Source organism: Lissotriton helveticus, chromosome 10, assembly GCF_964261635.1.
Source record: "Lissotriton helveticus chromosome 10, aLisHel1.1, whole genome shotgun sequence".
Lineage (NCBI taxonomy): Eukaryota > Metazoa > Chordata > Amphibia > Caudata > Salamandridae > Lissotriton > Lissotriton helveticus.
Genome location: NC_136071.1, coordinates 68,945,856 through 68,969,932, shown reverse-complemented (window position 1 = coordinate 68,969,932; position 24,077 = coordinate 68,945,856). Strand labels below are relative to the sequence as shown.

The following is a 24,077-nucleotide window of genomic DNA, read 5'->3' as shown; positions in this document are numbered from 1 at the left end:
AAGTTATCATTAATGGTGAGATTACTAGCGTTTATGGAGGAGAGCCCCATGATATTACAATGCTTCACTGAGACAATACTAGTAGTATGCTTAGATAACCTAAAGGAAGTGTACAAAATGTCAAAGTCAAGAGCTCCTATTATGGAATTTTAAGTGTTGACTTCACCTCATTTTTTCATTATTTTCTATAGACATGGCTTTTTTATCCAGCAATATTTTTACATTGATAGTTTCTACTGTCTATGTCTCTCTTTATCTTAATGTAATATTTATCTTTATTTTTTGTAGTCTTCTCTCCATTCGTCTCCTTTAGCTATTTGATTTATTTTGTGATAATTGTCACTATATACAATTGATTTTTTTCTTTCTGGAACTTTCATTGTCTGCTTTAATTTGTAAATTGCCGTCTTATTTTATTATTTTTTATTTTTGTGTTTTTTCTTCAAATTTCAGTTTTTTCTATTTCTACATCTTCCTTCCCTTCCCTTTTAGACGTTCCTTTTTTACAAAATGTTATTTTAATTCTTCATACTTGGTTCATTTGATTTATTTTAATGTTTCTTGATCGTTATTTTCGTCCTTACCTTCACAGGCATTTTTATCGGTTCTGTAAACTTCCCTTTCCTCATCACTGCCTCATTAATCCTATCGTTATTATCTATTTTTTTTGCACAGTCTGTTACTATAGGCACATCCACAAGTGGGCAGACTGCCGAACCACCTGCTGCACAAGACACGTCAAACCTGCCCCATCGCTTATATATAGAGGGACAGCATTGAAAAACAGGCTAGCTCTATTCACCCTAAGCCAGGATTGCATGTGACTAGCTAAACAGGTGAACTGAATTTATACATTTCATTGATGTTATTTTTCTTATGTTGTTAATAATATTATAGTGTTGATTTCTGGTTGTGGCTTTTGTATTGTTGATGCTGTTATTCTTGTTGTGCTTTTGATGCTTTTAGTTATTCTTGTTATTTTAGGGTGCCACTCAGGGGAGTTCATAAACTTGGCTGGAAATTTAGCTACATGGAAAAGATGGCTGTATTTCTGTGCCCAACTAAATAGGGCAAGGTGACATTTGCAGAATGAGAAGAAATGAAGTTTTCTCTGTTCACAACTGAAAGAAGCCCTTGACACAAGCTCCATGTTGCAAACTACGGAGCAAACAAAAGGTGCAGATGTAACCAATCCTCTTTAGGCGAGTTAGGAGATTCACTCCCAAATGCATTGAGCTTACATCATAATTTTAAAGATGTATAAGTCTAAGAAGTCTTAGACTTTATAGGAAGGTGACGAGGAATGCATGCCATAATCCAATAGTTTAGGATCTGGCACTGCACTTAGCATCAATATTACTCCGCAGCAGTAAATCACCTATGAGTCTATGAGAAAAGTGTGCGTTCAGTTAAGGTCAGTTGTTTGATAGATAGAATAAAGAACGCTCTGCCCAGCGATCCATAAAGCAGCCCACTGCCCCTTGTACTAGGGGTTTTCCATGTGCCCCATATGGCTATTTGTGCACTTCCTCTTTTAAAATAGAATCCCATATTCCAAAATCCTGGATGCAATTTTTTTATTTCATTCTGGAAAGGGAAAAACACTTCAGGTTTCTTTATTTAAATGTATGTGTTTATTAAAAAAAAACAGTTTGTATCTGCTGGCCTGCTGGACCAATGGCCTAATGCATCTCCTAAATTAGTAATGAATCCCAACAAGTTCCCTCTGTTTTTCATCTCTCCTTGTTCAATAGACCAAGCATTCGTGTGCTGGGTTATCAGTGTCAAATGGCGATGTGGTTTTATAATTGGCCTATTACAAAGTAGCTCAGTAAATAACTGGGTTACTCCAATCACAGAGAGAGACCAGTGGCTTGACCTGTTAATAGGTGCTCAGACTTGGTGTCGAAGGTCTGAGCCAGTAGAGTGTGTATCCAACAGGTTGAGTCAAATATGCCATCTGGAGATGCTGCTCCGATCCAACTTCAAATGTACCTTGAGTGCCCATACTTCCCGAAATTTACGTATATATGCATATTGTGTTTCTATAGCACCACCCTAGCCAAAAGGCAGCCGAGCATAGTATAGAGTCCAAGACCAGCATATAGTCAACAAATGGTTGGAGAGGTAGATAGGTTTAGAATATGTATTGCAATATTCTACAATATTACATTAATGTAAAGGGAGTGCATTACAACATTTCCTACTCAAATTTCATAGGTTGCTGGTTCAAGAGTTATATCTATATATCTGGTAGTTGGACAAATTATGTGAGTTTGAGAGTGGTGGGTCATACTGATGGTGGTCTTACCTGGCGTCTTAACTAAAAGTAATTGTTTTATATGCCCTTTCACTCTCCGAGGCTCTAAACTACAGATTGGGGTTGAGGGGGGTGGCAGGATGTGCGGAGATTCTGTTTCCAATATTTCCTATGGGATGGGGCATACACATGTATATTAGGGTGAGAAACGCATATTACATGGTGCATTAGAGCAGTATAGGATTTATACCTAGCTAGCCTCTTCTATTCAAAGCACAGACACATATTTACATCGGCCAATCAGTTTTCACGATCTCCACCGACTAAAATGGAGAATATAGAAAAATGAAGAAAACAGGCACTCAACAAGCAAGTAGGGCTTGTTATAAGAGAAGATTGCCTAAATGTGAGAAGACTCAAATAACAGATTTTTCTTTTTCTACATTATATTTTACAAACAAACCAAGATACATTTTAAGTAGTGAATGCAAAAGTAGCTACCAAGCTCCTTCCTGGAAAATGTCGGGGGATCTGTCAATGAGAGGGGAAGAAAAAGAGAGGGAGTCGCAAAACATTATTTTCCCATGTTAATTCACATGGAAAGGAATAAACAATAACTAAACTAAATGATGCCAAATTTGTCAGAAAAAAAGGACTTCACTCAGAAAGCATGCATTTTATTAATGGTGTACATCCGTATAGCCATTTTTGAGAAATTAGGGGCATATTATCAAGACAGGCGATAAAATTATCGCCGCTTTAGCGGCAGAAAACTGCCACTAAAGCGGCGATAATGGACTTGATAATATGCTCTATGGAATTCCAATTGAAGCCCATGTTAGATGTCTCCATATCTAACATGGGCTTCAATTGGAATTAATATGCCCCTCTGTGTTTAAATTATAGTGATAGCTGGATGGTTGGTCTGCCGGGAGTTCCGCAGGACTCATTTGGTACTGCAGATTTTAAAATTAGAGCGATCGGATTGGCCAACACAGCTAAGATTTAAAAGGTCAACACTTTTGTACATCTTGTGAGTTAAAGCACCACCTGCTTATAACGCTTTCACTATTTGACGAATATGCCTAATTTTGGCACACACTTGGCCCACCCAGATCACAAGTGTTCTTTTGAAAATTGTGAATATCCACAAAGGGGGGAAGCCAAGTTATAAAGAGGGTGTGCAAGTGTCCTAAAAGTGTTGATAATAATTTTGGCACTGTGCTATGAATCTACACACAATCTGTCACACTTTGGGAAGGATTATTTTTCCATTGGTATGTCACAGTTTCTGCTAATCCATAAAATGGTGCAGAACAAAATAGGTCACAACGGAGATTCATACCCAAGAAAGAACAATATATGCAACTGGCAATTAATTTGCAATTTTGTATTGAAATTCTTTTCGGCATATAATCAAATAATATCATGAAGTGTTTTGAGCAGTTGCTCCAAGGTATGTCTAAAGACAAGTGTTTGAAAGAGTGCTTGTGAACAGAAGAAAATTAAGAGGAGAGTGAGAATAAAATGACTAAATACATAGAATACAGGTATTTTACAAACCAATGACAAGAAGCATCCTGAAGATATTAAACACATTTTATATATTGTTTACAATTCAAAGATACATTCCAAAATTCTTGTTATCTAAATGTGGATATGATTCAAGTGCACGTTAGTGTGTTTTTAGAAATGTTGGTGTTTCGACCTCTGGTTGTTGTAAAGGCCACTTACGCCTTAAAATGGTGTCTTCATCAGGATAAAAGTGGGAGCAACCATAGAGATACCAATGAGTTGCTATCTCAGATGTGTGAAAATAACTTGGGTATAAAAGGAGGCAGTGGGCTAGCTCACCTAACGATCTCTGAGCCACAATCAGTGAAAATTGCGAAAACATGGAAGTGCACTTCCATGTTTTCGCAATGTTAAAACGGCCCAGCCCTATCCTCTCCCTTTGGGCCTGACTCCTTGTTTGTTTTGAACAAGGGCATCACAAAACGGGCCGGTCGGCTCTGTCAGGAGGGAGTCGCAGAGTTGTTTTTATGCTGAAATTAAATTAATTAGCATGCCACTATTCATTTTAATAGAATTTAATAGTCTGATAACAGAAACAGAGGGGAATCAGGTACTCACACATGGTTAGTTAAAAAATTATTGAATTATGTCTTTAAGGCGTGGCCTGAATGAATCGGGTTCTTATTCTGTGCAGAGTAAAAAAATAAATAAGGAGCATCCCATTAGCGGATTTAGTCGAGCTTAATACTGCGAAGATTAGGAGAGCTTATTGTATTTAATGAATTAAAAGAAAGGCCTGGAATGAAGTTGCTGTGTTTACTTATTTGGAATCTCCAGAAGGACTCACCGCTTTGCAAGCAAAGCGGGGGTGCTGTCTAAAAATAGACAACTGAAAAGCTGAGTTCACGTCGGGAAGTCAGTAGCTAACTGGTGTCAGTCACAACTCATACGTGTGTCAGCAATAGACCATACCAATAAAGGAATGGGAGCTGTTAAACCTCACTGTGGGGATGCATGTTAGAATACCAGGGGTTGTACATTAACTCTGTATAAAACCAAAGGAGAAACATGATCAACACCCACGTAAGTGCGCAAAAGTGACTACGGCAAATGGTCCTCAATAGATACAATATATTGTCCATAAGAATCAATGCAAAAGATGTAAAAATTATTACACCAAGATCAGATGTCTCAAATATTGATAAAACTTTTTTGATGGTTAAAGATGATCCATATTCGAGCAGTTGTGTTAGAAGCTGACTGCCTAACCATGTGTATAAAACAATAGAGGAGCGCACTATTGTTTTGATTAAAGATCATTAAACAAGAACCCTATTCATAATTGAAATGTATGGTTATGTAGGAAAACAAATAATAATGGATTTTTGTGAGAATTCATAAAATACACATATAAACATATTACACATCAGTTGATCATACAGGCTGTGGCTAGCAGAACAAATTAGGACATGTAGGATAGTAAAAAAAATAAATGTATTGTAACATAGTAGTGTGGATTATTCAACCCATTTAGAGAAGAGACAGCTGTCTTGAAATCTCTGAATGTTCATTAAGCTCTTGTATGACAGTGTTCAACATGTGCATCTATTTGCACTCACGTATGTTAAGTATATCTCCTATGTTACCACCTCTTGGACCCAATGGGCCCGATTCACAGAACTAACTTAAGACAAAATCCTAAACTTACTACCATTTTGGTATTCATAGACGGCACTTACTCATTTTGGTATTCACTGAAAGGACTTACTCATTTCTGTATTCACAGAAGTTAGGACTGCTAACTTTAGGACTCCTAAATCCCTTCTGTGAATAGCGAAAGTCTTAAAGTTAGAATTTTTCTCAGTTCAGGAGTAGTAAAGTTAGGGCTCCTAACTTTAGGACTCCTAAACTGAGAAACATCCTAACTTTAAGACTTTCTGTGTTCACAGAAGGCATTTAAGAGTCCTAAAGTTAGGAGTCCTAACTTTACTACTCCGAAACTGAGAAAAATCAGAACATGGATTCAGGAAAGATTCAAAAACATGGCTCTTCAATCAAGCTTAGATTGTGCTGACCAAGTCTATTCTTCAGTCTTGCTTTGAGCGCCGGGACACCTCAGTTGAGGTAGCCGCACTGTACAAATTACTTTGAAGTGTGTTCTCTTTGGGTGAATTTTTTTGTTTCTGTAATAAGTTTGCTTTGCAATGGCCACATTTATAATGTCCAAGGATTTTAGGTATGTTCCACATAGATTGAATATATAGCTGTTGGGGGCCCCTCAGGAGGGAACAGACTATATGATCCCTTTTTCTTTTACATTTCTTAAAGCAAGTGGCTTGCTTGTTTCGATTTCGTCTGAGATAAATCACCAATAGCCATTGAGGATCCGTCTTATATCATTACTGCGTGTGCAGTAGGTGGTGACACAAATCATCCTATTCATGGTGTCACCAAACTGTAGTTTAGGTTCCAGAAGAGGTTCTCTATGATTAAAGCAAGCCCTCTTGCAAGCCCTCCTGAGCTGACTCTTTGGATATTCAATTTCTGCAAATCTGTGTTATAGATTTATTGATTCCTTGAAATAATCCTCCTAACAGCAACAATTCCTACGTAATCTGAGTAATTGACTGTAGGGCAAGTCATCCCTCAAGCTTCTATGGTGAGGACTGGTTTAGCGAAGGAGAGTGTTCCTTTTGGTACTTTTTAACAAACAAGGTGGTGTAAAGGTGACCTTCCTTTGCTTTGATCGAGACATCCAAGAAGTCAATACTGCAAGAGTCATATTGTACAGTAAATGTAATGTCCTGTGATCTGTCATTCAACCATGTCTGGAAAGCTTTAAGGTCTGAGCCCAAAAAACATAATTACTTTCAGCAAGTAACATGCCACTGTAAAACCATAGGAGACATGCCCGAAAGCTTGATATCACTTCTTACTGATATATTGACCGAAGCAAGGGTACAGGCAGCAAGAGTACATACGAGACAAATTGTTAAGAACATGAATTCGAAGATTCAGAAGTCTCAGTAAGGACAAATGAAAGTCACACGCTTCAAAGAAATAAGCACACAGCAGTAGAGTGTTCATCACTAAAAAGGGACCTATCGAAAATAAGGTGCTACTAATCCCACACTATGTGTCACGAGGTCCAATCGACAACGTGACTAGAAGCACAATTTTAAATCTAACAAAGGAAATAAGTGGGGAGAGGATGTAGCCTTACGGCTTGAGTGGTCGACGTCAAAGCTGGGGAACCGGGTTCGAGTCTTGGCAATGAGGCTCAACATCCTGTGATTCTGGGCAAATCACTTAATCTCCCTGTACCTAACAAAAATGAATGTGTCCTCATGTAACGAAACTGGTACTATGTAAAGCGCTCTGATACCCGATATCTTTGTGTCTAGTTTGCGCTATATAAAACTCAAAAACAAAAAAAAGGTGAACTCACACACATTAAATCTTCAGATTTGATATTGGTGAAGTTTGTGCCTCACCCTCTCAGAAACAACAGAGAGGCGACAATAACAAATTGGGCTTCAAAGGAAATAATAGAGCAAATCAAGAATAATCCTGGATTCTTTAGGGCATGGGGGATAGAGTTACAACCAATCAAACCCCCTGCTGTCCAGGACCACTTTTGCCCTAATTTCAAAGAGGACTTTCAATCCTAAGGGGAGAGTCAGGAGCAGGTCCAAATTCAGACACTTTTGAAAATTTAAGGATTATGAAGTATTCCAGCAATGAACAGGTGAAGGAGGTAGATCGGGAGAATTATAATATAACACAGGCGTCAAACCTGGAAGGATCCTCGGCAAATATCAGTAGAACAACAACTCACTCCTGACAAGAGGATAATTAGATCATTATCGGAACAAGATAGGCTGAATATCTGCTCATGGAATATTCATGGGCTTGAGAATCTCCTACAGCATCAAGAAGCTATAGAATTTTTACAACAGTATGATATTATCCTGCAGGAAACGTGGTGCTAAGAGTCAACACAAATAACTGGATATATAGGCTATAATTTCTTGGCAGAGAAAACGTCAACATTTTGACATCCCAAAGGAGGATTAGCACTCTTTTGTTCGACAAGATTCAGTTGCCAAATAGATCAGTTAGAAATCGGGACAAATTGGGTGCAGGCACTAAGAATAGTAAGAGAGAACAATAGCGGGGAACAGCCAGCGTTCATATTAATAAACGTCTACATCCATCCTAGAAATGACCAAAAAGAGAAGCATATGAAATTCCTGTACGAAATACTCAAAACTATTCGGAGACAATACAAACAGCTCCACAATAGATCACACTCTAGTAAATGACTCTGCAATGCAACAGGTATGCTACTTTTAAATTAGCCTGCGGATCGCGAGTGATCATTTTCCACAGATCATTGGAATAAAATACAAGTCAGAGCAGAATCAACAGTCCAACGACCTATTGCCCGCTCCGGTAACACATATTCTAAAAAGTCTGAAATGGAGGGGAACAGGGATTGAAAACCTGTTGAGTGAAGTATATCTGCAAGCTGGTTCATTGGACACAATAAACAGCAGACGAGTTAAGGGGGGATAGAACAAATAAAAGAAGAGGCTTTACAAACAGCATGGGAACGATTAAACAACTAATTACTGAAAACATTTACTACAAACAGTCAAATTTGCTGGACAAATTACAAGAGAAATCTAGTCGGGGGGAACCAGAAAGCAAACATGGTACAGCAGAAGCTGCGTAGTGAAAAAATGCTAATTCTGCGAGAGAGTAGAATAATAATGAAACAGGCACAGCAAGGTACAAGAAGTAATAAAAACAGACTATGCACACTGAGACCCCAATACAAGAAAAACTGTTGGGAGGCCCAAAAAAGATACCAAGAGGAACTGCGAAATAGACTGCTCTTGGCAAGCCGACAACAGAATAGCAAAAAATTCTGGCAATTGATAAATGGCTTGTCTATAGGGTACACATGACATCATAACTCAGGTATAAATGCAACCATGTGGGAAAAATACGTGCACGAAATGTACGCTGAAACAGCATCAAAAGGACTGCTGCACCTCATGAGGAGACTGCAAAATGAACATCTGCCATGTATCATCAAGTCAGGCAATATTTATCAATGACGAAAGGGACATAAAGAAGCTACGAAAATCTTTCATCGGTCGTGGATATGGAACAACCTGAAAAAAACATAAAGAATCTAAAATTAGATGGAGCAGCTGAGCTATTGGGCAGAGTATTTTACACCATTATTTAAAGAGTTATATCTCACGACCTCCGTCCCGGATTCCTGGAAAGGCAGCATTTTCCAGACCATATTTAAAAGTGGAAACCCATCCGTACCGCCTTAATGAACCAGTTTACTTCAGCATCTCAAAATCTGGCTAGATGACATTAGCCATTTGCCTCGGCTACACACAGGGTTTAGGACGGTCATGGGGACTCTAACAAACTTAACAGCCCTGACATTATCAGCAGGAAAGCCCATAACAAGGGAAACGCAGCTCGTCGTCTGCTTTGTAGACCTCAAGTCTGCCTTATTTTGAGTACCACAGGAGGGCTTGTGGAAATAAATGGTCACATAGGGTGTACCGAACAGCCTATTGAAGGCAATTGTAGAGTTATACACAGGAACCTGGACCCAGGTCAAAATAAGAGACGGCAAGTGTTGGTTTCCAACCACTCAGCCCGCGCACCACAGGAACGAAGTATGCACCAATCCTCTCCCCCTGCCCATATGCCACTCACGAGACAAAACTATGAGTGCGCCGATGGACCTGGAAAGAGGGTGGTATATGAGGAGACACCAAGTCTTCCACCCCTGTTGGAACGAAAGGGCACTGCTCCCTCCTTTACGCTTCTGCACCTATGTAAACAACAAAAAGGAACACACTTCACAATATATGTAACAGTCCTAGATACCCCAAAAACAGTGACCATGTCCTGCCACAGCAATCACAACTCGCTTACCAGTGGAGGATGCAGGCTTAGCCTCGTGAAGACCCCGGGCAGCAGATGAAGACTAATCCAAGATAAACTCTCTTGGTCTCAGGCAAGTAATTCATACGTTGTATGGTGTCCCTCATATGGTTTGGGGCGTTTTTGTCTCCTCCGTTTCTTCTCTTCCGGAGTCAAGGGCCCTCTCATCCCTCCTATTTCCATAGGTTCCGGCTCTGTCTTACTTTCCCCCACGGGCTTTACCTCCGTTTTTACATAACTTCCCCGGGATACCTGGAAACGGCTACGTTCCCCACGCCTCTCTGACAGTCAATGGTTTAATTTGACTACAAGGTCAATGAACGCCGCACAGTCATCAGGTGGATCAACCACCTGTGACATCACTTCCTTAAGTTCCTCACAAAGACGCTGGTAAAACAAGGAAGTCCTCTTCTCCGCTGGCCAATGAGTCTCAGATACCAACTGGTTGAATGAGGCTATATATGTTAATAGATCCTGCCTGCCCTGCCGTAACTTCAAGAGCTCTGCATCACTCGCCTGCATAAAAGCATGCTTGGCGAACAGGCCCCGCATCAACTCCTTAAACGCCGAATAATCGTACAATACGCGATCATCGCTGTCTATTAAGGGAATAGACCACTGAGCAGCTGTGCCAGCCAAATATGAGATAGTGAAAGCGACCTTGGCAGAGTCATCGGGAAAGGCACCTGGCTTGCACATAAAGTGTAATTGGCACTGGTTCATGAACATAGCGAACTTGTCGCTATCCCCAGTAAACCTCTCAGGGGGAGCCAAAGGTACAGCAACAGGGGAAGTAACTGTAACTGCTATAGGAACCCCACTTCCAGCTGTACTCGGTCTCGACCCACCACTGTACTGGAATGTTGCAGGCTTTATAACCGGTCCCTGCCCCCTATGTTGCGACTGCTCCCTGGCCCTCACAGCCACTAACTCTTGCTTCAGGCCCACATTCCCCTGCCGCAAGTCCTGCACCTGAGCCTGCAGAGCCGCCAAAGCCCTCATTACGTCTTGCATGGTGGGAACGCCAGTACCCTCACCCAAGGGATTCCCTGTATCCTCATCCATACTCGTCCGGGCAGTGCGATATTTCATGGGCTTGTTATTCTGTTGGGTTCCAACCACTCAGCCCGCGCACCGCAGGAACGAAGTATGCACCAATCCTCTCCTCCTGCCCATATGCCACTCATGAGATAAAACTATGAGTGCGCCGATGGACCTGGAAAGAGGGTGGTATAAGAGGAGACACCAAGTCTTCCACCCCTGTTGGAACGAAAGGGCACTGCTCCCTCCTTCACGCTTCTGCACCTGTGTAAACAACAAAAAGGAACACACTTCACAATATATGTAACAGTCCCAGATACCCCCAAACCAGTGACCATGTCCTGCCACAGCAATCACAACTCGCTTACCAGTGGAGGATGCAGGCTTAGCCTCGTGAAGACCCCGGGCAGCAGATGAAGACTAATCCAAGATAAACTCTCTTGGTCTCAGGCAAGTAATTCATACCTTGTATGGTGTCCCTCATATGGTTTGGGGCGTTTTAGGGGAAAAAGAACATGCCACTATCCTGACATGAGCCAAAAAAACCCTATGTTTTAGATTCAATAAAGAAAACGGCACAAGGAAGGGGACAGAAGAGATGTCTACGGCATAACCGGCTATCCCAGTACTCGAAAACAAAATCAAATCGCGGAATGACCTAAAACGTCATTTCCACGTATAATGATGTGGAGCGGTAAATAAATGAGGGATGCATTAAACGAAGCGAAAGCCCGTTGATGTACAGCGTCTCCCCTGAAATGCACCGCTACTAAACTAGACGAAGGCTCAACAATAGGAGGGAAACAGGGGCCCCTGTTAACGCCCTAGCCTCCAACAACAAGTACTGGATATAAACTAGGAAAGGGGAAATGGGAGGGATAAGAGGGAAGGGGAAGATACCAGGACACGAAGCAAAGACTTCGAAGGGGAGCAATGAGATCCTCACGAGCCCGCGAGGAATACACAAAAAGGCTCTGGGAAAACCAGGATTCAGCAACCAGCAACCAGGAACCCACGCAAAAGCAATAACAAGCATAGAAGTAAAGGTAGGACAAACCTTTATCCCTTGCCTGGTTGATCATGTGATATCAGTCCATGGTCACTGAAAAAGGACTAAACCCATATCCTAACAGCAAGAGTGTAACGAATAAAGTAGGTACAAATCAATCAATCAATCAATCAGTGACACTTATAAAGCGCGCTACATACCCGTAGGGTCTCAAGGCGCTGGGGGGGGGGGTGCCGCTACTGCTCGAACAGCCAGGTCTTCAGCTTCTTCCTGAAGGAGAGGTGGTCTTGGATCAGGCGCAGGTCGGTCGGGAGGGAGTTCCAGGTCTTGGCGGCCAGGTAGGAGAAGGACCTTCCTCCTGTAGTCGCTCTTCGGATGCGGGGGACGGCGGCGAGGGCGTTGTTGGCTGATCGGAGGTGGCGTTTGGGAGCGTAGAAGTTGACTCGGCTGTTGAGGTAGCTCGGGCCTTGGTCGTGTAGGGCTTTGTGTGCGTGGGTGAGGAGGCGGAAGGTGATTCTTTTGTTGACGGGGAGCCAGTGAAGGTCTCTCAGATGTCCGGAGATGTGGCTGGTTCGTGGGATGTCGAGGATGAGTCTGGCCGAGGCGTTCTGGATCCGCTGGAGTCTCTTCTGGAGCTTGGCGGTGGTACCGGCGTATAGGGCGTTGCCGTAGTCCAGACGGCTGGTGACGAGGGCTTGGGTGACGGTCTTCCTGGTCTCGGTGGGGATCCACCAGAAGATCTTTCGTAGCATGCGCAGGATGTTGAAGCACGACGAGGAGACGGCGTTGACTTGTCTGGTCATGGAGAGGGAGGAGTCCAGGATGAAGCCCAGGTTGCGTGCGTGGTCTGTCGGTTTGGGTGCGGTGCCCAGGGCGGGTGGCCACCAGGAGTCGTCCCAGGCGGAGGGTGAAGAGCCCAGGATGAGGACCTCCGTCTTGTCTGAGTTCAGTTTCAGGCGGCTGGTCGTCATCCACTCGGCTACCTCTTTCATCCCTTCGTGCAGGTTGGCTCTGGCGGCTGCGGGGTCGTTGGTCAGGGAGAGGATCAGCTGGGTGTCGTCGGCATAGGAGATTATTCTGAGGTTGTGTTTGCGTACGATGGCCGCGAGGGGGCTCATGTAGACGTTGAAGAGGGTGGGGCTCAGAGATGATCCTTGGGGGACGCCGCAGATGACTTCGGAGGCCTCTGACTTGTACGGTGGCAGGCGGACTCTCTGTGTTCTTCCGTCGAGGAAGGAGATGATCCATTCCAGTGCCTTCTCCTGAATTCCGACGTCGCTGAGGCGCTGCACTAGGGTGCGGTGGCAGACATTGTCGAATGCCGCGGAGAGGTCTAGGAGGATGAGGGCCACTGTTTCTCCATTGTCCATCAGGGCTCGGATGTCATCGGTGGCGGCGATGAGGGCGGTCTCGGTGCTGTGGTTGGCTCGGAAGCCGGACTGTGAGAGGTCGAGGGATCCGTTCGTCTCGAGGAAGGCGGCCATCTGCTTGTTGACGGTCTTCTCGATGACTTTGGCTGGAAACGGGAGAAGCGAGATGGGGCGGTAGTTCTTGAGGTCGGTGGGGTCCGCTGTTGGTTTCTTGAGTAGGGCGCTGAGTTCGGCGTGTTTCCAGCTCTCAGGGAAGATGGTGGTGTCGAAGGATGTGTTGATGATGTCTCGTAGGTGGGGTGCGATGACAGCGTCGGCCTTGTTGAAGACGTGGTGAGGGCAGGGGTCGGTCGGTGATCCGGAGTGGATGGAGTTCATCGTGCAGATGGTGTCTTCGGTGCTGATCGGGGTCCAGGCGTGGAGGGTGGTGGTGGGGGGTGGTTGTTCGGTCATGGTGTGCGTTGGTTGGTTGTTGAAGCTGCTGTGTATGTCCGTGATCTTGTTGTGGAAGTATGAAGCGAGGGAGTTGCAGAGGTCTTGCGATGGGGTGATGTCGTTGTTTCCTGCGCTGGGGTTGGAAAGCTCTTTCACGATGTTGAAGAGTTCCTTGCAGTTGTGTGCGTTGTTGTCCAGCCGGTCCTTGAATGCTGTTTTCTTGGCGGCGCGGATCAGCTGGTGGTGTTTCCGGGTGGCAAGTTTGTAGGAGGTCCTGTTGTCCGGTGTCGGTTCCCTTTTCCAGACTTTCTCGAGGGCTCGGCAGTTCTTCTTGGAGCTCTTGAGTTCGTCGGTGAACCATGGGGTCTTCTTGCTGCCGTGTCTGCTAGGCGGGGTCCTCAGTGGGGCGAGTTCGTCCGCGCAGTTGCTGACAAATAAAGGATTAAAACAAGGGTGCATACTTGCTCCATGCTTTTCAGCATATATCTAGCAGACCTGGCACAGGCCGTACAGAAAATCAACTCTCATCCGCCTATATTGGCTCAAGAAGAGACAGTATATTTACAGTACGCAGACAATATTGTCTTATAAAGCCAAACTCCAATTGGACTTCAGCGAAGTATGGATGCCTTCAAAACGTACATGGACATCCATGGGTTAGAATAAAATTTGAAGAAAACCAAAGTGGTCCGTCTGGTGGAAGCAACAAAAATAATTATTTATGGTTCTTGGAAGGGAAAAAAGTCAAGGAAGTAAAGTCTTATAAATATTTAGGATTCAACCTGGAGTATCAAATGAAAGGCAAACAACACATAGAGGCGATGCAGACGAAAGTGCGTTCTTTGAACTACAGCTTCAAAATTTTAAGAACTAAACTATGCTGTCCCTCATTCAGACATCCATTAACTTTGATGAGTGCTCAGTTAATGCCAACAGTGACCTATGGTATGGAAACGCTGAAATGACGTGAATAATTTTAAATAAAATCCAATCAAGAGTTTACAAATCGGTGTTTGGTTTCACAAAGTCAGCATCCCCAGCACAAGTGTGCCTAGAGCTTGGATTGTTGAATCAAAATATCAATGCAAAGGAGCCTTTAGAAAACTATGTTGGAGACTATGCTCATCTGAAAGAGGGACAGTCAACTACCTGTCCTGGCAGGAAATAGAGGAGCAAATAAAGAAGAAGAAAAAAGTTCCTGGGGGCTACATTTGAAACAGGCTGTAGAGGAACTAGGTCTTCAAGAAGTCTGGAATGCCAGTATTGGGAAACAGTCCTTTTATGAGGCAATAAAAGCCACAAATAAGCACCTTTCATATTTAACAGATAAGACCAACCTGGCACTCAAAAGACACGCCTGGAGAGTGATTAATTCCTACAACAAATTACAGCCCCAGGAATACCTTGCAGCACACATTTCATTAAAAAATAAAACATCAGTTCATGCAGTACCGCTTTGGTAAATGGGAGACAAAAGATCCAAGGCCATCATGGAAGGAACAGACATCGAAGAATTAATGCCGTCTATGTAATACAAGTAAGGAAGTACAGCTCACATTTTTTGCATTTGCCCGAGGTATCTGAAAGACAGTAAAGAAAGTAAATAAATGCTGAAAGGAATCCTTAGGGAGCTAGAAATACGTACATGCAGGAAAGCGGTTACGTTTTGGCTGGGTAGCACGTCCCTACCACTTATACGTAGGGGAGTAAAATTTGCAATATTAAACACGAATGCAAAAGGACAATCAATATAAGTCACCTGTACTTTAAGAAACAAATCACTAATAGTAAGCATTAAAGTAAAACAATAAGTTTGGACAAAGCATCAGCACCTTAACTCAGGGTCTATGTAATGTACAAGAGAAGAACAAAAACTTCCCGGGACAATAAAACTGAAGATCCACTTAAATCAAGCATTGGAATGGGCTCTGAAAAAAGAATAAAGCCAATGCACCAAAAACCCCAGGGCAACAAGAAGGTAGAAAAATTAACTGAAACATATTTCAATATAATAACACCTCACATTTTGAAGGATTACTCCAACTAGTTTTTTAACATATTTTAATATGGAATTGGAAGATTTTATATCTTTAGGACAATATTAGGCAATGGTCAATTCGCATAAAGTTCTTGACCTTTAAAATATTAGGACTATATTAAGAGCAAAGGAAAACAATAATTAAGTGAGTCAAGCATCTAAGGTTTGCCATGCCACATCGAGAGTCTATTGAACTTGCTAAACCTACAGTGAGATCCCTTAGACTAGTAAAGACAACCCTGGGAATTGAACCTTATTTAACTTTAATGACGAGCCCACACAATAGATTTTTAATTACTCATTTTAGATTAGATTTTTTCCATCACTTACTAGCGGTACCTGCAGGTTTTGTTAAAAATATCGAAGAAAGAGGGCCCTGTGGCTGCGACAATAGGTCTCCACGGATACACTTCACCTAGTTCTTCTCTGCCCGTACTATGCTTTTCCTAGGAAAAAGTTTTTAAAGGATTTATTAAATCGAGCTGGTTTTAGACAGACGCGAGTAGCCTTGTTGTTTTTAAAGCTTTCTTCTGATGTATATACCCTAATTTGTGTGGCTAATTTCCTGAGAGTCGCTGTTAAATTATGGAAAACTAGGGTCGACTAAAGAAGAGAGGAAGGGTTCTTGTTTCATTGGCACGCAATGTCTGATCTAACAGGGCTGGAGCAATCATTAGACAACCTCGAAATGCATGCTCTAATGTACTGATTTGCATCTGTGAGTGATATTTCATGTATGTTTTGTTTTATATATCATTTTAAGATTTGTTCTCAAATCGAATAAAGTTTTATTGAATTGAATTGAATTGAAGTGAGTCAAGTATGTGCAAGACCTGTACAAATGCAAACGGTCTAAAATGTAAGTATATACCACTTTATTTTTTTTAAAGACTTGACAAGTATTCATGACAAGATTAATTATAATGTAAATTAAGGAATGTAATTTTGTGTAATGATTTTTATTGCTCATATACCTAAATAATTAAATACATAAATGCAAAACAGAACAGGTGTCTAACAATAACTACAAAAACTCAACCTTCAAAAGCAGTCTTCCTCAGTCCATTGAATACTTGGACTGGTGTTCCAATATTGGGTACAAGAGGTTGTATGGAAGTACAGACTTCAGGGGCCTCATTTATGAGGCTGTGTGTCACTTTTACGCCGCCGGTGCGTCACTTTTTGTGACGCACCAGTGGATTAAAAAATGCGCCTTGTTGCGCCATATTTACAAAGTGACGCATCTAGGTAGATGCGTCACTTTGTAAACCCCTGCGCCACATTATACCTGCGCCAGGTATAATGTATGCAAGTGGGGCGTATTGACGCAAGGAAGGGTCGTAGAAGGGACGCAGGGAAATCTATGAGATTTCACTGCGTCACTTTTAGGACGCCGTTGCGTCAAAACCTTGCGCCTGCCTCACAGCAGGCGTAACACTGACGTAGGCCCTTTCACATCGGACTTGCTCCATGTGAAAGGACGCATTGCTGGTGTTGCGTCACTTTTGTGACACACTCCAGCAATGCGTCACTTATGCGCTTACAGATACGTCAGAAATTCTGACGTATCTGTAACTCCTTGCGACATGATGCGTCCTGCATTAAATATGACGCATCAGAAATGTCGCAAGGAGTGCGCACTGAGAAGTGACGCATCGCTGCTTTCAATCAGTGATGCGTCATTTCTCATAAATGAGGCCCCAGGTACTATATTTGAGAATATATTACCCGGTCCCAGCATTCCACTATTAACTTGAAATAGCAGAAACAACAAAGCATGACCACATGACATCATAGAAAGTGATCACCTGACCTTTGATCCAATGATGCAGCAGATTACTTTTTCTAAGCAACATTTATTACCCATTTGAGGATGGATCATGTTAATACAATAAAAATAACTGTAACAGGAGCAATCAACCAACTATTAACTTTACCAAAACCTAAAGGCAAGCTTGTATTTAACACACCACTTAGTTTAATTGGCTTAACTTACAATGGATGCTAAACAGTTCTCAGGGGTTGCAAGAGGTAATATAGTTATCGCAATGATTCTGTAGAAAGCATGCAAGAATATGTCACTTTCGCAAGATGTTGTTGTATTCACCACTTGAACTGGGTTTGCTGACATCAGTGCTACCAAGAAGGAAGTTTGGAGACATGTTTTACCATCTAAATTTTGGCAAGCATGGTGGAGTAATACTTCAGACTTTCTTGCGGGAAATCTATCTCAGGCTAGTAGTCCTCGTAGAGTGTCCACACTGTCTGGAGAGTGGCTTCATATCCCTGGAGAACGCACTATGTGACAGCCCTCAAATGATGAATTATATTTCCCAGCAGGCTATGAATCCAACATAGTTTGAAGATGCAGTAGTCTTCTTGCTTTTTTTAATATAACTTTCCTCATGGACCATGGTGTCTTGGCTAGTCAATCTTGATACTGTGCTGCTGCAGCCAGAACCCTGCAGTGCAGATGTAGGATTTCCTTTGTACAGAAATGTTGGTTCTCATTGGAACTATTTGAAGGACCATGGAATATAAAGAAGAAGTCTCAAAGTTGAGTTGTATTGTGAAAACAAGCTTTATACAATTTAAACATGTAACTTGTAGGATTATTGTTTATTGCTTAAAGTTAATTGTGATGAAGCAGGAAAGATTCCTAAGTCATGAATGTATTCATAAGTGGCACGCAAGTCTAGTGAAAACTGTACCTCATCTTCCACGGTGAATGCTTATTGAAGAAACTTGTGTTTCAAGATTCACAATTTCCACTTCAAAGTACAAGAATATATCTTAAGAAAAACCTACTACATCTTGCAGACCACATTGCCCACGAGAGTTGACAAATCAATGTGTTGGAGTTCAGTGTCTCTTTTGTCTCTCTTACCTAAACCTTACCTTGAGTCTACCAATAGCACTCATTTGATTGTCTAGGTTGTATAATGTGGAATTACTGTGTGGCTATATATCAATAGCATCAAACACATGATAAACATTCTGCCCTGACAGAAATTCGAATCAAGCTAAAAGTTAGGAATGCATAGAAGATAACACTACAATTTGTTAACAGTTTGTATAATAGGAAGGAGTTTTCTTTTTTCCCTGTCAATCAATTTTCCATCCTTTTTCTGTTGCATTCCCAGCCCAAAAGAGTAATAGGAAGAAACCCCTTATCTCATACTTGACCGAATAAACTCAAAAGGATTAGTAGGCAAGAGGAAAACAGCCCCCCACCCTCTATCTTTGGGGGCACACTGGGGAGTGAGAAAAGAAGATGCTTAGTCTTTTATGCCAGTGGGTGGTGCAATACTGTCATTAAGACCCACTTACTGCTGAGTGTTCTTTCACCGACGGGCAAGGTCTCAATCTGCCCTCCCACTGTCCCATTTAAAATTTTGATGGTCAGGTGTGCTGGCTTGTGGAGACAAGATCTGTTGGGTTACAGAACAGGGAGCAGTTAGTAGATGGCTGCAATCAGCTGGATATATAAAGTTAAGTTGCCATTATTTGATTTGATTTTAAGTTGCTTGCTGCAGTTTTAGATATTGTAAGTGGGATACATTGGGGTAAAAAAATGCTTGTAAAGGTCCGCGTGAATTGTAAGCCCAGAAGACCTGCATTTCAGGTGGAAGAAAATGAGTGTGGATGTGTATGTAGAGAAATAGAGCAATTCAGGTAAGTAAAGCATTTGATACAGTATGTTTTGGTATTATGTTATGTTATTATAATTTATTGTGCGCACAGCTACTCCAGCCAAGGAGCGTCCCGGCGCATAGACAAGGAGGAACATAACACAACAGGAAAAGATAAGACATAGTGGGGGCAGCTAAAACAAAAAAGTTTTTATTGCTCTCCGGAAGGTCATAAGGTCCTCTAACAAGCAGATTTCAACCGGGAGAGAATTCCAGGTTAGTGCAGCTTTTACGCTGAAGGAGCGACCCCCCATGCGGCTGAGTCTGAATCTCGGGACTACAGCAAGGGCCTGGCCCTGAGAGCGGAGGGTGCGAGTGGGGACATAGAAAGAAAGACAGCTTGACAAGATTTCAGGGCCTATACCTCTCAAGATCTTAAAGGTCAAACAAAGGACCTTAAAGAGGATGCGCTTCCTCACTGGAAGCCAATGTAGGGAGCGAAGGACACTCGCCACCGGGCAAAATCTGGGCAGGCCGACATTCGCTCTAGCCGCAGCATTTTGAACCCGTTGCAGGCGAGTTAACTCAGCCTGGTTGGCCCCGACCAGAAGAGAGCTAGCGTAATCCAGGCGAGAGATGATAGTTGCCTGGATCACCAGCTGTCTGGTTGGGGCATCAAAAAATTTAGGTACTGGTCTTAAGCCTCTCAGCAGACCAAAACAACAGGCTGCTGTTTTTTTGGTATGTCCTACAAAGGTAAGGCCCGCATCCAGCCAAACCCCCAGATTTTTCACCTCCGACACCGGGGTCGGGGTAGGTCCCAGCTCTGGAAGCCACCATTGGTCACCCCACAGCTCCACTCCCCTTCCGACAATCATTACCTCCGTTTTAGTGGCATTGAGCTGGAGACAATTTCCTGTCAACCAGCTTGCCACCGCCTTCAGTCCAGCCTGAAACCTGGGGGCATCTTGTTTCGCGTCCCCGCTGAGAGTGACCGCCAGCTGTGTGTCGTCGGCATATGAGACCAGAGTAAGGCCCCACTGCCTGGCGACATCAGCCAGCGGTCTCACATAAAGGTTAAACAGCGTGGGACTCAGCGAGGACCCCTGCGGAACCCCCATGGCCAAAGGCTGGAAGTTGGACTTGAAGGGAGGGATGGAAACACAGAAGGAACGATTGTCGAGGAAGGAGCGGAACCATTGCAACACCTGGCCACCAATACCAATCTCCTCGAGCCGATGCAGGAGGATGCTGTGGGATACCGTGTCGAAGGCGGCGCTGAGATCTAACAATATCAGCGCCGCCGTTTGACCAGCATCCAACCTCGCACGGAGATGTTCCGCCATCACAAGAAGAGCGGTCTCCGTGCTGTGTCCAGCACGGAAGCCATTTTGTGTGGGGTCGAGGGCGTTGGTCCGGGCCAGATGTTCTGACAGGGCCAGATTGACATGGGCCTCTGAAATCTTTGCCGGCCAGGGTAGCAACGAGATGGGACTGTAACTTTCAGGCTTAGACGGGTCCAAGGAAGGTTTTTTGATGATTGGGGACACCACCGCCTGCTTCCACTTGGTTGGAACTACACCCGACTCCAGGGAGAGGTTGACAAGGGCATGCACGGCAGAGCGCCCCATAAAGGTCTGATCTCGAAAGAGAGCAGGTCTTACTGGATCAGATGGAGATCCAGATTTAACTTGCAACGCAAGTTTGTCAAATCCATCCGAGGTGAGGGGAGGGAATGAGAACAGGGTGATTTGATGAGGTGTCCCGTCGGAACTTCCCAGACCGATCCCTATGCTAGGGAATGTCCGATAAATTGCTTGGACTTTTCCCGAGAAATAAGAAGCAAGGGATTCGCAGTGGGAGATGGAGCTCACGGTCATAGAGGTAGTCCGCTTCGCCATGAGATCTTTCACGGCCTTGAAAATGGCCTTCGACGGGTTAGTGCTGTTTCAAAATTCTGCGGCATAAAATGCTGCTCGAGCTCGACAAATAGCCCGATGATAGAGCTTGACGGACGTGGTGTATGCAGCTTTTAAATCAGCCCCATACGTCTTCCGCCATGCCCTCTCCGCCCGTCTACAGGCTTCCTTCAGGGCACGTAAGGCACCATCGTACCAGATACTCGACTCTCTAGTATTGATTTTAGTCGCTACGATAGGTATCAGATTGTCCAGAGCCCTAGTAAGCCAAGAGCAGAAGAGGTCATATCCCTCTTCTACGCCATTCAATGGACCCAGCGGCTCCTCTAACAGAAGACGATGGAAGTCTTCTAGCCTGAGTTTGTTCCAAGACCTCCTAGGTACTCGTCTTGCTGAAGAGGTAGAGGGAGTAACCGATATAGGACAAAGAATAGACACCAGGAAATGGTCAGTCCACTCTACCGGAGAAATAGATGTAATTTTAGTCTCCGGCAGATTGGTGAAGAAGGGGTCAAGAATATGTCCCCCAATATGGGTAGACTGAGAAACCAGCTGGGAGAGTTGAAAGGCCTCTAAGTCTGAGGAAATGCTGCGTACCGTCAGATTAGAAGGGGTGTTGAAATGAAGGTTCAGATCACCCATGATGGAAAAGTTGGCACAGTCAGTGACCAAAGTGCCAACAGTGTCGGGGAAAGCATTTCTGAACACCACATCGCTACCCGGCGGACGATACACAACCATCCCGGAGAGTGTAAACTTAGGGCTCACAGAGACCTTAAAGGAAGCACTTTCACACCCGGCAATATTAAGGGCACTCCACACACAGGAAAAACTAGACCTGACTATAAGAGATATACCCCCACCTCTAGAGGATCTATTCAAGGTGAACATAGAATAGCCAGGGGGGCATGCAAGATTGAAAATAGCAGCGTCCGCTTCCTGGAGCCAGGTTTCAGTGATGGCAAAAATATCGGGGGCTTCATCCTCAATAAGATCGTAGATGTTCTGGTGATGTTTCAATGCAGATCTAACATTTAGATTTAGGATCCGCAGAGAGGAAAGAGAACCCCTAATGCGGTGAACATCTGAACAGTTTTTCCGGGGGATGGAGCCCGGAAGGTCAAGTACCCAACCATTGCATGGGCAGCGTAAGGACCGCAGAGCGGATGGACAGGCGGAAGATTACATCTATGGCTCACCTGACCGATGGAATATAGGCTCTCTCTGGAGTATGTCAGCATTGCGACGCAGAAAGATGAAATACTTGTCGCAGCCCAGCAACCGCAGCGTCCCGCACGTCCTTAGCGCGGACGGGCGCAGACGGGCAGGACTCTGGCACGACTCCGGCCACGCGAAGGCGCGCCCGCTATGCGATCCCACTACGCGATCCCGCTACGCTAGGGGAAGCTTTAAGTAGGCGTTCCTCGCTGGCTACTGCGCACTAAAGCGCAGGCAGCTGATAGTAACTGCAGCAACACGCGCCCAAAACCGGCAGCCCACCCCAAGAACCGGACCCGCTCAAGCGGCGGTGAGAAAACGATTATGGTGTGAGTAAGGGGATAAAAACAGGGAATAATAAAGTAAGATAAAGCAAATAAAGAACAGGCTTCGTTTTAAAAATCGCTATAGAGCGCATAAATGCGCGCGCAGCGCTCCAGCAGCGGTACGCTCCTTATTAGAGCGAAAGGGATTTGTTGAGGTATTTAGAGAATTGTAGAATACCAAATGCACACGTTTTTGAGTCTGTTCAGTGGAGTGCTTCACAAAATGAATGCATAGAAGAGGTGAGTTGTGTCTTGCCTTGATGAGGAATTGCTTTCATGAGGAATTGACATTTTTCTCTACTCACAAATGTGGCCTTGGTAAATGGAGCGTGGTTTAATGAGTGTGTGAGTGTAATGTCTGTTAGAATTGCATGACCAATCACTAAGCATTTCCCTCTCCTCATAAAGGCAGAGTCAAGACATTACCACCGTCCTTTAAAATGTATTGTTTCTGTTTCTTTATAGACTCTTCGATAGCAATAGTAATTTTCCAGCCCCGAACTACAGAGAGACCATAAGTAGCAAGATGTGGGTGTTGCTTGCAGCAGCTCTACTCTTCCTTCTGTCCCCCTCTCCTACAGATGCCTGCAGTTGTGATGTGATACACTTGCAGAGAGACTTCTGTCATTCAAGCGTCGGTGAGTTTGTCTAAAGTACATGTTGTTGGTATGTTCATCTTCATATTTCATTGCCCAGGACCTGAGTCAGCAAGAACAACAACCAGATGTAAGGAGTCATGAGCCACTCACACCCTGTGTATCCCTAGACCAGTTGATAGTAAGTTCTTGTCTCCCATTTGCTGAGGAGTTTGCTTCACAAGGAAGGCGCCATCAATGGCAAAGGTGTGCATTCCTTGGAGTCCCCTGTGGACTCGTGAGTATTTGAATTTGAATTTACAGAAATTTGTAAAGCGCGCTTATACCGTACGGCTTCATGGCGCTGAGAGGACACTTAGACCAGGGGGTGAGTGTAAAGGAGGGGGCAGGGTACTAGGATGGGAAAGCACGGGAAAAAAGAAAAGTCTTAAGTGCTCTACGGAACTCAGAATAAGTAGAGATGGATCTAATATGCAAAGGGAGAGAGTTCCAAAGGGTGGGTGCAAGAACCCTGAATTTCATGCCCCCAGCTTTCTTTTTCTTAAAGCGGGGAACAAAGAGCAAAAATTTGGTGGAAGAACGAAGTTCTCTGCTGGGGCGGTAGGCACTAATGGCGGAGGATATAAAGTCAGGGGCAGTCCCCGCCAAGGCCTGAAAAGTTGTGCACCCCAGTTTAAAAAGGGCCCGCTCTTTGATAGGGAGCCAGTGAAGGGATTGAAGAAGAGGGGTAACATGA

At 43.8% G+C, this 24,077-nt stretch overlaps 1 protein-coding gene across 1 annotated transcript in view; it reads left to right on the top strand.

Annotated features, from left to right (window-relative positions):
• Positions 1 to 709: 709 nt before the first annotated feature.
• LOC144785048 (metalloproteinase inhibitor 4-like) overlaps positions 710 to 24,077 on the top strand; it is a 106,158-nt gene continuing 82,790 nt past the window's right edge. The window contains exons 1-2 of the mRNA XM_078664166.1: positions 710 to 836; positions 23,211 to 23,383. Of these exons, the coding sequence (XP_078520292.1) occupies positions 23,272 to 23,383 (112 nt within the window). The 5' untranslated portion in view covers positions 710 to 836; positions 23,211 to 23,271. The remainder of the gene's footprint in view (positions 837 to 23,210; positions 23,384 to 24,077) is intronic.